The sequence below is a fragment of the Camelus dromedarius genome, chromosome 34 (genome assembly GCF_036321535.1).
Source record: "Camelus dromedarius isolate mCamDro1 chromosome 34, mCamDro1.pat, whole genome shotgun sequence".
Lineage (NCBI taxonomy): Eukaryota > Metazoa > Chordata > Mammalia > Artiodactyla > Camelidae > Camelus > Camelus dromedarius.
Genome location: NC_087469.1, coordinates 5897897 through 5914972, shown reverse-complemented (window position 1 = coordinate 5914972; position 17076 = coordinate 5897897). Strand labels below are relative to the sequence as shown.

The 17076-nt window shown below is 50.8% G+C and overlaps 1 protein-coding gene across 3 annotated transcripts in view; it reads right to left on the bottom strand.

The window, feature by feature from the left end:
- The window catches only part of ZBTB16 (zinc finger and BTB domain containing 16), a 183885-nt gene that overhangs the window by 165310 nt on the left and 1499 nt on the right, over nt 1–17076 (bottom strand). For all 3 annotated transcript variants that reach the window (XM_031443666.2, XM_010983308.3, XM_031443667.2), the window contains exon 2: nt 13707–15064. In XM_031443666.2, coding sequence (XP_031299526.1) covers nt 13707–14974 — 1268 coding nt within the window. In that variant the 5' untranslated portion in view covers nt 14975–15064. The remainder of the gene's footprint in view (nt 1–13706; nt 15065–17076) is intronic.

The window sequence follows — 17076 nt, the reverse complement described above, 5'->3', positions numbered from 1 at the left end:
GGTTAGGACTTTAACACGCGAGCTCCTTTAACCTGCCAGAGACGTCCCGAGAGATGAAATCTGGATCCACACTCAGGCCACCCAGCCTCCTGTGCCTACTCCCTGGGCGTGTACGTGTCAGAACTCAATCCATCCTTCCCCACCCCAAGCAACATCTGCTCGTGGTGGTCTAGATTTTTTTTTTTAACACCAGAAGTGCCTCTCGGGAGCCCAAACTCACAGGAGGCCAAACCCCAAGTGCAGAAACATTACAGCAAGGAGAGGAGTCTGCCCCGGGCCCGGGTGATCCACAGCAGCGGTTAGAAATCACAAGCCCCTTGGTCTTGTCCACTCCCCACCCAAGAAGTAAGGCTGACGTTCACCCCGGGGTGCAGCTGACAAGCCCCCTGTACACACTCTTCCCAGAATCTACCTTCAGAGTCTGCCGCGGTCACCAACGTCATCACGCACTACAGTCACCAGATTGGTCACGGAATTATTTGACCGTTTCCCAAAGTCAAATCTGCCCTCCCGAAGGACAAGGCAAAAGAATGTGGCACAGACTTCGGAAAGGATTCCGAAAGAGGAGCTCCAAAATGTCTGGGGCCGTGGCCACATCACGGGAGTAAGTGATCACTTATTAGATTATGGAGGCTTCTTCAGAACAGCAATAGTGCTTCCCAAATGGGGACCTTTATATTCCCAAGGCACTTTAATTATTCACCTATTATTTCACCCGTGGCTGCCTGCACGGGGCCAGTAGTATCATCAGTTTAGCAGCGCCCGAAACAAAAGATTTCACTGGTTCCTTTCACAGTTGCTCCCCTGGGCCAGAGCCGCAGGCTTCCAGTTCTAAAGCCCAGTCCTGCCCGTTTACAAAGTACCTTCAGTTTGCTATTCACTTGATACATATTTTATCCACATAACCACTTAAAACGTGTTAGCCTCATTTTTTTTTTCTTTACAGAGCAAAGAAATGGGGGCTCAGAAAGGCTAAGTAACTTGTTCAGGGCATGAAGTTAGTAAATTCTGGAGCCTGGGTTTTCATCCAGGCCGTCCCACAATGAAGCCTGAATCACTCCCCACCGTCCCTAGAAAACACCGCCTCCATCATCTCCCAGAGAGCCTCTTCCCGGGAGGAAGGGGCCGCCACCCCCCACCCCAGTTCCTAGGCTGTATCTCACTATCTTCAGCATCTCCTGGACTTTGCGCCAGCTGTTTCAACTTCCCGGTAAGTCTGTCCCAGTAAGGTAAGGTACCCCCTGCTCTAAATAGCACTCTCGGTGATCTGCAAACATTACAAGGACATCAAAACAAAGCTATCAGCTGGGTTCCTAGCTTTAGCGGCCAGTCCAGACTCTTTTGTTTGACTCTCAGACAGCTTATTGACTAAGTGATGGGGTCAGAAGTTGCCTTTGCACCTCACTTCTTCCAGAACCAGGCCCTTGAAGAAGCCAATTCAGGGCAGGTGGGAAACGTCCACTCATTCACAATTTCAGATTTACGTGCTTTCAGTAAGCACAAATTTCTTACCAATCAACAACTTGTGGGGGTGAGAGAGGATTAAGGGGGAAAAAGACAGAACCTAAAGAGGCAAAGACTGCCTACATCTTTTCCCCTCTCTCAGGAGCAGGGGCATCGGCAGCCCACTCAGTGAGATGTTCTCAGAGGCTGCCTGTCCACATGAAGGGGGAGGGAAGTAGGGGAGGGCAGGAAGCTGATAAACTGAGTGATAAATGCAGCCGCTGCATTTTACGTGATACCTGTTTTCTGCCATCAGGAGCCTTCACACATCTCCAGCCCGATCTGAAAGAGGGTCCTGGCTCCCCACCTGGTCCTTCCTTCCTGAACACCACCCCTCACCCTGACCCCAACAGTTTATCTTTGCATATTGGAAAAACTGGCATTTATCAAGTAATCTACTGCTCACAGATTGTTCAACAGACCACAGGGGTTATCAGTGGAGTTGATACAGGAAGATAAACAGCAACCTCTTAGGCAAATAGCACTAAGAATGTGGGACCGGCCACAGCACAAAATCGGAATTTCAGAGAACATGAATCTGAACACTGTTCCTCGGTTCCAACCCCTGGAAACCCACAGGAACTTAGAGAAGACTCCTGGGCAGATCTGCCTTCGCCTCTTTGCAGGGAGGGGCGTGTGTGTGTGTGTATATAGATCCAACCTGCTTTGCAATGAGTGGTGGTTTCAGATCTTACCAACAGAACTCCCCTCTGTGGCCCCAAGCTTCTCCTCCTCACAACAGCCATTTCATTCTTCAATCTAGACCCACTGGAATGCGTTTTGTTCAGAAAGGGAGAAAAAGGTATTCTCCAAGGTGGGAGTAGGGGGTCAGAGGGCAGCAAGGAAAATAATCTAAGGGACACTAAGAGTTCTGGGTTCCAGGACACCACCCATGTGACCAGGAGACACTACCTGCCCCTGGGCTCTGCAGATCTGCTTCTGCCCAGCAAGAAAAGGTTCCAGGTGGCATCTTTTCAAACCCCTCTCATTCTTTTAAGGGCAAATTCACACCAAGCACCAAGAGGTGAGTGGCTCCAAGTGACAAAAGAATTGCACTCAGACAGACAGAGCAAGCGGCTTCTCCCACCAGGCTGCGGGCCGGGGAGGGGAAAATGGGAGAATGACAGAATCCAGGGCTGGCCAGAATGAAAGCCTGAATGGAATAGGCTAATTTACACAGGAAGTAAGCACTTACCAGACCCTTCATCTCAACACACAAAACCCTCCGCCATATCTGGAAGCAATTACATCCAGTTAACATGATCTGCTTGCCACTAAAATTAACTGCAAACAGAAATATTTTTCACTTTTGCAACAAGGGATGCCAGGGTTTGGCCTATCTCCCCCTCGAGCCATTGACTCTGGCTGTTGGGAAATATTTAGCAGCTACTCAGCTCAGAAAAACAAAACCCACTCTGTAGCTGTCAGGACACAAAAAGTAAAGTAGTGGATAATTATGAAGGGGGGAAGGAGGCGGGGAGGTGGCAATGAAAACCATTGTGCTATAGGAATTGAGGAAGGGGCCAGGGCTGGACCCTAAAGGGGTCTGCCAGCCGCCAAGCCCAGCCCTGGTTTTCCAGGCTCAACTTCAAGGAAAGAAAAATGTTTTTAGAGCCACTCGATTTAGCAGTGGCTTCAGATTGTTTTTAGGTACCGTCTTTATCCCTTCTGCCAAGGGGACGGGGGTGGGGGTATAGGGGAGGTAGGCTCAGAAATGTTGGTGGAGCCTTAATTTAGCAGAGCCTTTAGGGGACAACTGTCACGATTTCACTTTTGCATTGAAAGTTTCTAATCCCTACTCTGCGAACGCCCCCGAAGCAGCCTTCACCTGCTCTAAGAGGGGCAAGAGCCTCTTATTTGAGATGTGCAGAGTTTTTCAGGCAGAGGATGAACAGAGAGCTAGGGGGAGGGGTGTGTCCAGCAATGGGCCAGGACCCCCTTCCCCAAAGCTCCAGGACCAGCGGTCCCCACGCTGATCACTCTTGTCCTGTACTCTTTGCACCAAACCATGCAGTTGATAAGAACTTATTTTTATTTTTCCTTGAACTACTGTCAACATAAATGCCAAAGACGGAGGGACAGGCTTGTTTTGAAGTCCCTGAAGGAGGCGTCCTGTCCAAGCCCCCCCAGGCCTGAGTGCAGTTCACTCCTTTGTCACCAGGGGCTTTTAAAATGATGGCAGCAGCAACATTAGCTAAAGTGACACCTCCATTTGCCAGACAACTCGCAAACGTCTCTTCTCCAAGAAGTCAGGGCAAAGTTTCCCTTAAGAATGAGGTCAAACGCCGCTGTTCTCCGCAAAAATCACTTTTTAGAAATGTTACCTATGGGCCAAAAAATACAGAACAAGTCGCTTAGGTAGTCATCTCGTAAAGACTCCAGGATGTGATGGGGGAAAAAATGGTCTTGATATATGTGAACAGGAAAATAAGTGCTATGCCAGTCTTTTTCATTTTTAAAACGATTTTATGATGAGAAAAAGGAGACATGCACATCCTTTCCAGCACTGTGCCCTGAGAGCCTGCCCCGGGGTCTCGGTCCCAGGTACACGACATCCCGGCAGCATGTGTGAAGTCGACGTTAGTACCTTCCTTGCACAAATGAGGAAGCGGGTGCTTAGTATCCACCACAGAGTTTCCAACAGGCAGAGGATGAATTCAAACCCAGGTTCAGCTGCGGACACGGTGCTTCCCAGCTGCTCACCGTCCCGCAGCCAACAACCCTGGAACATCCAGATGCTCCGGGAACGCAAAAACCAGCGAATCATCCCCCCCATCGGGTCCCCCTCCCAGAGACAAGCCCTGCTGGCACGTGGGGGTCTCTCCTCCGCGCCCCCGGCCCCCACACCCACATCCAGGCACACACTCGCAGCTCTGTCACCACGCAGCCATCCAGGCATGGAAACGGTTAAGTCGCCCTAGCTGAATAAATCAAAAGTTCAAGGCTGCAACATACCACAACGATTCCCTCTCCACCTATGACAAGAACCAGAGAGGGGCTGAAACCCCAAGCATCCTGAGCGGGGTCTGCCTGGCCCGCACAGGTTATGCCGCCGGGGTCAGGGCCGCGGACCTTTAGCGGCAACATTCATTTCCTGAACAGGACAAGTTCTCCTGACCATAAAGCTAATAGGAACTTCCTCGCACGGCCAGCTCCGGCTGACAGGGCTACTTGTCACTGGCCACGCAGGAAGAGAGTGCTGGTTCCCATTAGTGGGTTATGATGCCAGGTGCTACTAATAAGGTACATGGGCAAGAAACAAGACGCTGCTAAGCTGTCTCTCCAACTCTGGAAGTAATCAGGCCTAGGCTCCGGGCTGGGGGGGGGGGCTCCTTTCGGGGGGGGAGCGGGGGCTTCAGCCACTGTAGATCCCTCTAACCTGCTGGACCGCGTAAGTTAATACATTTCAAACAGCCCCTCTGCATGTCCCCCAGCCACCATAAAAGACTCCCCCAAATTAACACTAATAATGTTTCCCCCAGCGCTGCGGGCCTGGCCCGTCACCGAGGGCCATTACGGTCAGCCACATCTGCCTCTCGCTATCAAAAGGAGAGCTGTGCCAACAGGCCTTGTGGCACGAAGATCACAGCGCTCAGCGAATCCACTTGGAGACCAACGCCAGGTGAGGGCGGCAGGGGGCTCCGGGAGCGAGGGGCTGGGGTCCCAAGAGAAGCAGGAAGCAGGGAGGCGGCCTCACCTTGAGTCCCTGCTGCGTCCTTTATGTTACGTGGTACCCTGCTTGACATGTTTAAACCATCTCAAGAGGTAAGGGGCTAACCTCACTTCCCAGAAGAGGAGCCTGATGGTTCAGACAGGGGAAGGAAGCCCATTGCCCAAATTTCTAATGAGGCACTTCATTCAAATCCAAGCCTATCTGAGATCAGTCTGTGCCCCTGCCCTACACACCTTGCCTCTAACAAAGACACTGGTCTGGTGATGTGTCTGTCTCATTCTTAGCATGCCTGGTCTATCTGTCCTCACCTACTGTCTCTGGGGGATCTAAATGGCCCTAAAGAGGATAAGACTCTGTAATAACCTATAATGAAAAAGAATATGGAAAAGAATATATATATATATATATATGACTGAATCACTAAGCTGTACACCAGAAACTAACACAACATTGTAAATCAACTAGACTTCAATATAAAAAAATAAATAAATAAAAGAGGAGGGGCAATGGAGAGGGGTCTAAACACCATTCCCAAATGGCCCACAACTCCTCCTCCCATCAAAATTTCCGTGGCTGCATCCTCTAATAATTGTGCCAGTAATGCCTCACTGTTTCAGGAAGTCCTGTCTCTTATCTGACCTGGATTCTGCCTACTGCAAACCTGAGCACAATCTGTTTCTGCTGAAGAAAATCAGGTCTTGAGGACAAGAGTTGAAAGCGAGCTAAGAATTTAGAACTAAGTAGGTTTTTGTGAGTTTTCAGCCGAAGTTTCCACACTGACAAGAAAGTACCAGATCCCCTCTTTGCAGCTGTGGAGATCAGTCTCACGTAGGCAAAACCCAACCAGAGTTTTTCCAGACTGAGCCAGCATAATAAGGACACGGGGGCTTTTAAGGGGAAACAGTAGAAAGGGGAATTTCTGATTATGCTGGCATGAAATGAATGGCACGGAATTTTTATTTTTGTAAGTGGGTTTCTTTTTCTCTCCCCTTTTCTGTTGTTAGAGTCAGCATAAAAGGCCTCTGTCGCTGGAAGCTGGTCTCTGTCCGTGTCTGTAAGAGATGACTTCGTGCTCTTGGACCCACGTGGCCCCGGTCCCCAAAGACCTGACCCAGCACAGTAAGTGGCACCCTCGCTCCCTCCCTCCTCTCAAGCCACCAGAGGAAGCTAGGAGCGATGAGCTTGCTGGTCAGCGGCTGCAGGGAACATGGGGCAGATGCCTCCTGTGCTGCCCCTTCCCTTCTGATGCCATCAGGGGCTGAAGATCCAAGCAAGATGTTACAGAAAGAAGAGTGATCATGGAGCCCAAAGACCTGGGAACGAACCCTGGCACCACCCTTCACCATCTCACCAGGAACAAGTCCGTTAACTTCTTGGGCTTCCCTCTGCCCATCAGGGAAGGCGAAACAAATGTCCACCCTACAGGGCAGCTAGAGGGTTTGAGAAGATTCTGACCATGAACGCACTTAGCACAGAGCCTGACATGTGTCAAACACTCAAAGCGGTGTTGGCTGAATCGGCACTTGGAAGCATCCTGCACTGCGGGGTGGGAGAGGGACAGGGCTCTGGAACACGCCACATCCACAAGCCCAGGCTTCTCTCGGGAAGGCGGTGTGTGGGCTCCTCATCTCTGCTCCGACCACAGTGATTTGTTGGCCTGACCACGTGCACAGGCCACAGGACACGGCCTCGGAGAGCCGCCTCGGCACTTGGAACTGATGGCGGTGGAGCGCTGCCCAGCTAAATTTAAATGAGAACTGGAATGACTCATCAGGCTTCAGGTCAATGGGACAAAGAGTACCCTGGCCACCACGCTACCAGAGATCAGCTTTGGAGGAAAAATGCAGGTGCTCACTGTGTATCAGCTCCAAACACACGGCGCCGGGGGCAGCGGTTCATAGGTGCTGTATAAACCGACACCTCTGGGGGAAAGCGGGACCTGAATCAACATGAACACAATTTTTACCCTGTACTGCCAGGCCTACAACAACAACGGGCAGCAAAAACACAACAGCAAACACACATTTACTGTGTGTTATCCTTCCTTGCACGTGACAAATATTTGCTGATTAATCCTTGTAGCAACCCAGTGAGTATGTACTGTTATTACTCTCATTTTACAAATGAGCCAGCGGGCACAGAGAGGTTGAGGAACGTAACCACCATCACACAGCTGGTAAGTGGCGAAGTCGGGATTCTGACCCAGATCGTCCAATTTGCTCAAAACATCCGTTTACCATGTGAAAACCGTGGGGCCAGAGGTGGGAGAAGGGGGGTGCCGTGGTAGGTTTTTCTTTCTACCAAAATAACTGCCACCGAGTCGGTGCTTTCACCTAAAACCGCCAAAACAGAACTTGACTAAGAAAACCCTCCAACGGGCAAATTAAGGCTCGCCTGCATTCATTTAGCAAGACTCGTATGTCTCACACGCAGGCTTTTGGTTGGATTTGTTTTAAAGTCATTACTTTTCAAAAATTAAAATAATTGGAAATGTTTTTCCCCTGAATTAGCAAGAAATCAAAGAGTTGTGAATGGAGTTTGATTTTAACAGTTTAGGATAATCACTATTTTAAAGATTCATAAATAGTTTTCCTAGAACAAGCAAGGAGGAAAGAGTGTTGATGAACTGAAGCTTCCCCGCCTCTCCCTCCAGCAATTAGCAGCTCCATCCACTAGTGACAGCAAATTAAAATGGGACTTCTCGCCGAGATGAAAAAGCAGGCAGCTTTCTTCCACTGGAAAGGAAATAAAAGAAATCATCTTCTGAATTTCCAAGAGTTCCAGATCTCGGATGACTCAGTAACCCTAAGCAGGTCAAAGTATTAGAAACGAAGTCAGAGCAGATAGAATCAAATCACAATGACCCCCTATTTTAGCTGGCCACCTGCCAATTTAGATTCCAAACCAGAGCGAAAGTCAGTTCACCATAAAGGACTTCATGAAGAGGACAGTGCAGAAGGGGCAGGAGGAAAACTTTTTTTTAACGAGTTCAACTCTCCAGGAAGAGCTCATCCAAGTACCTAGTTTTACAAAGGAAGAAGTTAAAGCTCAGGATGAAAAAGAGACCAACGAGCGTGAACCCTAATGTAAACTGTGGACTTTGGTTGATAATAATGTGCCCATGTTGGTTCATTGATGGTACCAAATATGCCACACTGATGAGGGATGATGAGGGTAGGGGCGTATATATGTGTGGGTGGGGAGGGCTATGTGCGAACTCTGTATTTTCTGCTCAATTCTGTTGTGAACCTGAAACAGCTCTAAAAGAATAAAGTCTATTTAAAAAATTTTTAAAAAGAGAGAAACCAATGATGACAATGGTGACAGAGCTGAAAGAAAAAGAAAGAAAGAAGAAAGGAAGGAAGGAAGGAAGGAAGGAAGGAAGGAAGGAAGGAAGGAAGGAAGGAAGGAAGGAAGGAAGAGAAGAAAGAAAGAAAGAAACAAACAAACAAACAAACTTGAGCTGAGTGGAGAGGTCCAGCCTCCCAAGATGGCAGAACACACCACCACAACTTGTACCATCTCCCCATCTTCACAAGCAATGACCTCTCCAGCAGACTAGATTTCCAGGAGCCCGAGAGCTTAGAAACTTAAGTCATCCATCACCCCCAAAAGGATACTTCCTGGAAATAGAAATGGTTTCAGAAAGGATTTGGGCAAATCTGTGAATGACAGAGCAGCCATAAATAGCTATGAAGAGAAGCCAGGCTCCACCTGACCTTCAGGATTGACGTCAAGGAAGAGAGCTGGAGCCGCCAACAGTGGTACCGTAGGGACGGTGCTGGCATCATCCAGACTAGGTCAGATGGACCTGACCCAGAACAGCGATGCCCATGTGCTTATATGGCCTGGCGCGGAGCACCCAGGACTGTGAATTAGAAGGTGAACTGGGCTCCTGGCTCTAGCCATTTATAGCCCTGTGACCTTGAGTGTGTCACTCACTCGCTCAAAGCTCATTTTCCTCATCTGTAAGTTGAGGCTGATAACGGTCGCAGATGCCTTACACAGAACACTTAGCTGCTTCAGAAATCCGAACTGTTCAGATGTTAGAAAGGTACTGTGGGGCCTATCATGTTTGCTAGCCCCAGAGGAGTCTAGGGAAGTACTCTGTAATCAAACACATTAATATTTTTGCGGCAAAACATATGAATATTCAAAATAGGCGGGATAAATATAGCCTCACATCAGTTCAGATCAGGTTTTGCCACTAAATGAGTTGGCTGCAAACTCACACAAAGCCTTTTAGCTTTCAGAGTTTTTCAGACGTCATCACTACAGATATGGAATGAGGGACCTGCACCCCCTGAGGGGAGGCTGTGAGGTTAAGAGACAAAAAGTCATTCCAGGGGCTCTGCAAAGGAAAAAGTGAGACAACAGATAAAAGGCATCATGAATATGATCACTGACACTATCACAATTTCACAGCACAGTCTTTTCCAAACAGAACTTGGTTGGACCTCAGAGGTGCCTAAAGCTAGCAGAATGATGAAAGGGGTCCAGGAGTTCAGGGCAACTTCTACATTCCCCAAGTGGCCTAAACCAAAGTCAATTGCTATTGGCTTTCTACACGTTCAACCACTGAGAAATGAGAAGCTGGCCACCTGAAAGAGGCCGATGCAAAGGGCCAGGCAGAACCTTGACATCTCAACAACGTGGCCCACATACCCTGGAGCTGGCCCCAGGAAGCTTCTGAGAAGGCTGCACACCTGGGTGCAGGGAACGGGCTGAGACCACCCTGGCGGTCCCTGAGTATCCCTTGTAGAACCAGGCAAGAGCTACTGTGTGTGTACAGAATACACCCTGTAGCTGGTCCCAGGGCTTGTCTTGTACAAGATTTGGAGGCTCCTGGGGAACCAGACCCCACTCTGATTCTGCAGCACTAAATTCAGAAGCATGTTAATACCAGGCTATGTGAGCCTGGGGAGACTATGAGGACTGTGTTGACACTTAAGTCAACCATACTGTTCCCTGCCATCTTCTCACACGTGTATAACTCTGAGAAGGAGACGATGCACCTGGCCTGGTTGAGCTGGTCCCTAGATCAGGTGCAGACAAGGCTACATGCAGAATAGGTCCAGCCTTTCAGAGACAGAGAGAAAGAAGAGAGACTGAGCTTAGGGAAGGAGAGTCCACTCTCCCTGATGTGACCCTCCCTCTGTCAGATGTCATCCTCTGTAATGTGGGCCCACTAGGAAGGTTTTGGGGTCTAGAGCTTGTTCCTGCATCTGCCTGCAGATAGATCTGCTGATCTGTCAGGCCTTCCAATTGTTCTGACTTCCTTCTGAATCCTTTAGGCAAGTAAGTCCCATTTGATTTACCCAAGTAGCGTCTTTGTGTGGTCTTTCCATCAATCCATGGCTACATCCGACATTGCTTTTACATCTCACGGTGCACCACAGGGACCACAACTTCACAAAGTTTCATTCAAACTGTCTGTCGTGCCAGCAGCCTCGCTCCCCTCTCACCAGCTTGGGACCAAGTCACAAGGAAAGCCTCTGATGGGATTCCGGAACAATCCCTCCTTCCTGCATCACTTCCCAGAACTCACCTCATCCTTCCTCTCCATGCCTTTCTGGCCCCCCAAGAAGAAACACAATAACTGGCGGGTACCTCACCTTTACCAACACTCCAGCTTACTGGCTTAACAACAAAATAAAATAAATCCTGTGGCCAGTTATTTCATCGTGTTCGTCACTGTTATGTGTACTGCCAATTCGGCAGAACTCCCGACATCAAAATCTCCCACTCTTTTGTTTTGCCTTTTTGTTTGTGCTATGCTGGTAGTTGTGATGTGGTGGGGAGGACCAGAGAAATGCAGCACCTTAATCCTGGAGGTCTCAGAGAGAGGGAGAGAGGAAAGGCCTCTCCAGAGTGCATCTGTTCAGGAGCCAGGAGGCTGTCAGCCACAGCGAGGGCAGAGTGCACGCAGGAGCATTCTCTCCAACCTTGACTTCCTTAGACCCCATAGCTTTCCGCCCAGGGCACAGCCCCAGGCTCCAGTATCTTGGGCCATAGCAGCCGACCTTCCACTCTCAGTCAAAAGCACATTCTCCATGTCAGACGTCCAGGATGCCAGAACCAGTGCCTCACCATCACAAGTTCACAAGGACAGGGACACTCCTCTGCACCACCTCACAGCCAACTCAACGCCAGCCGAGGGCAGCACTGTGAACACTACACACTAGAGCTCAGAGCCAACAGGCGCGATGCAGAGACAAGCCCCAAACGGGATGCGGGACTGAGGGTCAGTTCCTCATCCCTCCCAGTTACCAAGTGCCAGTCGCAGCTCCAGGGATTTCCAGATGTTACTTCGTTAATTCAGCATCCCACCCTACAGACCATCTCCATTTTAAAGAGACTAAAACCCAGCTCAAAATGGTCATATAACTTTCACAAGCTCTCCTGGCTAGATATGGCTAGTTCCACCAGGAATGTTCCAGGAGGGGGTTGGGGGTAGAACACAGCCAGCCCTCCACCTCTTCCCAGAAGAACAAGGACCCCACAGAATGGGAACTCGAACTCCTGGGAGAATGACATCTTTTCCAGCCCTCTCAGGTAAAGAGCACATGAGAGCTAGGAAAAAGTTACTTTCCAGGGAATTGGGGGTGGGAGGAATGGGCGAAGGTAGTCAAAAGGTACAAATTTCCAGTTACAAAATAAGTAAGTCCTGGGGATCCAGCATAATGATGGTAGTTAGCAATATTATGTTGCATATTTGTAAGTTGCTAAGAGAAAGAGTAGATTTTAAAAGTGCTCAAGAAAAAAAAATGTATAACCACGTATGGTGATCGATATTAACTAGCATTATCCTAGTGGTCATTTCATAATATATACACCCAAAATTGATCCAGTATTATATGTCAATTATATCTCAATTTAAAATTGTCTTTCCACTATACCCCAATTCTTACTGCACATAACTGAAATAATTCACATCCGGAGAAGATGATAAATCTATCTGGTCAAGTTTGGAGAGAGGGTTTCCTCTCTAGGAAAGTTTGAGCAAAAACAAACAGAACCTCGGTCTATTTCTGAGCAGTACAAGCACCACGAAGACACACCTTAGTGGCGGTTATTTTTCTCACCCGATCGGAAAAAAATACAGGCTACGGTTAGCTCAACGGCACTTTCCACACGGTAAGTATCCGAGCCCCCCATCAAACAGTGTTGGCGCATGTTCTGGCCCAGCTTGGTGTAATCAGATCAACCTCCAGAGGCCTCCTCCTCCGTGTTCCCAGCCCTGTCCCTCCTCTCACCTCCTCCTCTACCTGGATCAGCAACCGAGGAATGGGGCGGGGAGGGGGTAGAGAGAGGAGTGCAAAAGTGAAGAATCCACTCAAGATCAGGAAAACAGCAGGCAAGAAGGGAAACGTTATCACAGATGACAAGAGGAACTGGACTCCTTGACAACATTCACCAGACCCAGGGACTGGGAGGGAATGCTAAGGGCATATATGATATGATACATTATGATAGATGAAAGCAAACACCGAACTCACTACTGATTCCCTCCGTGTCTGCTGCACTTCCGAGAAGCAATTTTCAAAACCCTCTGCTCTGTTGCCCCGATCCTCTTTGGGACTGAATGATTCCAAGAGGTAGCAAAGTGCAGGAGGGTTAAGACCTGAATTTGCATCCAACTCTGCCTCTTACTATCCATATGACCCTGGGAAAAGGTCTTAGGACTCTCCTATGGGAAATAAGAAAATCATCTACGTGGGACAACTGCTGTGAGAAAAACGTGACTCCATGAAAAGCACTTGAACCAGGCATGTCATAAAAGCTCAGTGAATGGTTATTTCACAGAGAAAGAAACAGAAGCCAGAGGGAAGCCAATGTTAGCCCGAAGTGGTATTTAATTCAATGTGAGCAGGGAGGGGATGAGAAGAAGGCTGCAGGCTGCAAAACCAATGTCTCTCATACCCATCCTTCTCCCTTGAATTTAAATCAACTCCCTCTAAATGTGTTTACAGGGACAGAAGATGAGAAGGGAGAGGAAGCAACGTTCCCGGTGATGAATGTTCACCAGGAATGATGTTCAGAACCTGCAGCTGCTCTTGTGGCCTAAACAGCATCCAGCCCCTCCCATCCTCCGGAGCTGCAGACAGGCTGCCTTGGCAGAAACCAGCATGGGAGCTCGGGTACCTGAAACCTGGCAACATGGCCAGATCCGGGCTGTGGGACCTTCCTCCTCTCCCCGCTTCTCCCTCCCTCCACTTTAGCAGTCACTCCACGCAAAGGAGACCAGACCCAACAGCAGAAAAAGCAAATAGGAGCCCAAAGGCAAAAAGAGAGGCGAGCGCCTAGCAAGAAGCTGGGCCCCTGAGTTTCCCAGCGCTTAGAAAAGACCCGAGGCTCCCTCAGCACACTTGAAAATTTTCCCCCAACGTGATGTTTCACAAATAGCAAAGACAACAGGCTAGCCGGGCCCCAGGAGACTCAGGAGTAGCTGGGTATGAAGGCGGGGGTCAAGGCCAAAGTCTGGGGTCGGGGGGGTCGGGGTGTCGGTGCGGGAGTGAGGGGGGCCTACCTGTGCTGCTCCACCGCCTCGTTGTCCGGAAGCTCCACCCCACACACGCTGCACTGCTCCCCGACAGTCCGGCTCTCCGACTTCATGCCCACAGCCAGCTCCCCCAGCTTGCTGAACAGCTCCCTCTGGATGAAGCCCTGGGGCAGCAGACCCCCGTAGGTGCTGAAGTCCATGGAGACGGCCAGGGCAGGCTGCACGTGGAGGCCCGAGGTCACCGAGGACGGCATGCTCAACACGGCATCAGCCTTGTGGTTGGGCAACACCGAGTAGATACCCAGGTGCTTCTCAGCTGGGGGTGCGGGGGGCTCCAGGCGGCCTGGGGGACCCTGGGCAGCCTCCGCGGGAGGTGGCAGCTGCTCGGCGCTCTCCTCACGCCCGTAATGCAGCTCCCTGGCACTGGTGATGACGCTGCTCCGAGTCGGGGTCCCAGGCCCCTCCTTGCCCCTTTCCTCCACCTTGTCCCCCAGCCCAGCTGAGAAGCTAGACTCGGCTGCCCCAGGGCTGTCCTGGCTGGGCACCTCATCCACCTGCATCATCTCCGGCTTCACCTCGGCCACCGCAGAGTGCCGCCCTCCCCCAGCCAGAGTCGGCTCCTCAGGCCCAGCGGGCGGCTGAAGTGCCCCCTGCAGGAGAGACTGTCCTATGGTCATCAAGCTGTCCACTGCCGCCTTGGTGGGACTCATGGCTGAAAGACCAAATGACGTGGAGACGGAAGGACTCTGGTCTCCCATGGGCCCAGGGAGGCTCTGAGCTGCCACACTGGCATACCCGCTCTCCTCGCTGGAATGCTTCGAGATGAAGATGTTCTTGAGGTACCGAGCCTTGCGGTCCTCCTCCTCCTCGGCCCCACCGTCCGCCATGGTGGCCTCCGTGTCATTGTCGTCTGAGGCCTGGATGGTCTCTAGGATCTTCAGGCACTGCTCCTCCAGGTACTCGATCTCCAAGATCTCGGCCGCGTACAGCAGGTCATCCAGGTCCTCCGCCTTGGCTTGCAGTGTGGCTGTGTACGCATACTCCAGAATCTGCTGGAAAGTCTTTGGAGAAAGGAAGTCCAGGGTGTAGTGCTGGCTGTTGCGGTGGAAGAGGATCTCAAACATCTTGCTGGTGCAGGCCAGCACCGTCCGGTGGGCATGGAACTCCTGGCTGTCCACCATGATGACCACATCGCACAGCGTCCCCGCCAGCCGCATCTGGTTGGCCTTGCACAGGAGCCCCGTGGGGTGGCTGGGGTTCTGCAGCTGGATCATGCCCATCTTTGTCAGATCCATGGTGCTCCCCGCGGCTTAGGCATGAGGCTCTCTTTCCTTCCTGGCTCTGCGTGGCGGGGCAGGGTGCGTTTCCCGGGCCAATGGAGAGGGCTAGAGGGAAGAAGGGGACAAGAGGCAGAAGAGATGCAAGACCAAAACGTAAATTAGTGAGTGCCCCTTAAAGTAAGAATTCAAACACTAGAACATGGGATCTTCCCCAAAACCCCAGCAAGAGAGCCTTGGAGATTTAACCAAGGGGAATGGGCTTCCTAGAAAGCTACGTCTGCCTTTTCAGGCCCAAGGATGATGAAAGTAACGAGACGGTTCTGCCATGGCATATGCCTAAGTCACTGCTCTGTGACGTCTGTTAGATAAAGTAAGACGAAAATTACAGCAGAGTCTTGTGAATCTCGGGCTTCCTTTAAGTCTGAGAGTGAGGGGCTCCAGTGCAAGGCCCATGTTCCTTATGAGAAGGTGCCCAGTGCACGATTTAAATTAAGATTTTATCCTCTTCCTCTAGTCAATGTAAGCACTCGGTTTCACTCTCAACGCCACGAACAGCAAACCTCACCTTCAAAACAAAGCTTGTCTAAATCCTGCCTTGCAGTGGCAGCCCCGGGGGCAAAGCCCAGCTTCTCTAGGGTTGGCAGCCTTAGCCTCATTCCTCTTCCTCTAGTCAATGTAAGCACTCGGTTTCACTCTCAACGCCACGAACAGCAAACCTCACCTTCAAAACAAAGCTTGTCTAAATCCTGCCTTGCAGTGGCAGCCCCGGGGGCAAAGCCCAGCTTCTCTAGGGTTGGCAGCCTTAGACTCATGGCTCCCAGAAATCCGTGGGCAAGAACTCTCCTCCTCCAGCCCACCTTCTCACCCTCAGCCAATGTCTTCCTGGGCCTCTGTCCTTCCACTCTTCTCAAGGCTGCAAGGACTAAAGAACCCGGGCCTTGACCCCCTCTTTACGCACTTAGAGTAACACACACACATAACCCTTGTACTAGCTGGGCTCAGTTGCACCCATAGGTACTTTGAAGTGATTGTTATCTGTAATCCAAATTCTGGACTATGTGTGTGCATGCGCATGTGTGTGCATGCACCAGCCAGAGATGGAGAGTTAACACATGTGTGTGCTCACGTAAGATGCCACACTTACCCCCTGCCCACAACTGCCCAGTGGTCAGGAGGTTCTGTAAAATGTAGGATAGGTCATGAAGGACCTACAGAGAGCAATCCCGGGAAACATGTACCCCTAAAGCCAGGAGTGCACATGCTGGGAACATGAATGCCAAGAGTGTCCCACAGGCTCCTGGGAGTGGGCGAGTCCTGTGACCTGGAGCAGTAACTGATGCTGGGCATGGCTTGGAGGTGCTGGAAATGATAATGGCACCAGCATCTATGGTATGAGTTACAACAAGTATGAAGGGAAGTCAGGACTGGAGACAAAGGCCTCTCTAAAGCACCATGTGGGATCAGTAACAGGGCTCTGAGACTCCCAAAGCTGTCTAAGGAGTGTCAGAAAGACCTCACAGGCTCAGGTCTCTCCCAGCCTCTGCCTTGCTGTGGCCAATACTGCAGAGAAATGAACTGGGAGCAAAGCGGAGCAAGGGCTCTCCCTCACTCTTGGAACACTGCTGGCCTCTGGCCCCAAAAGGATCCCTGTTGGCTCCAGAGTCACAAATCTTACGGAGAAAGGGTTAACAGGACGATTAATCAAAACGCTTTTGCTTCCCACCCTGGGGTGGGAACTGAGGCGATCAAGGTGGGGGTTTGGGGAGGCCGGGAAAAGCCATTCATAGGTGCCTTGCCACCATGCGCTTTCCGGCAGACTTCGGGATTTCGGAGAACTGGGAGGGAGCAATTGAAAGAATAGAAGCTAGGCTACTCGAATTTCTTCCCAAAGGCCAGCTCGGTGGGTTCTGAGGAAATCAGGGTGCCCTCGGTCAGCCGTCCCCGCCACCCGCGGCTCCGCGCCCGCGATCCAGCCAGCGCTGGCTGCAGCGCCCAGGCCGGCAGCGCGGGGGAAAGCCGGCGCTAACCGCTCGGGCTCCGGGGATCGATCGCGCTCTCACACACCCCTCAGTTCCCAGCACCCCAAACAGACTTGGAGACGACTTCAGCAAACTTGG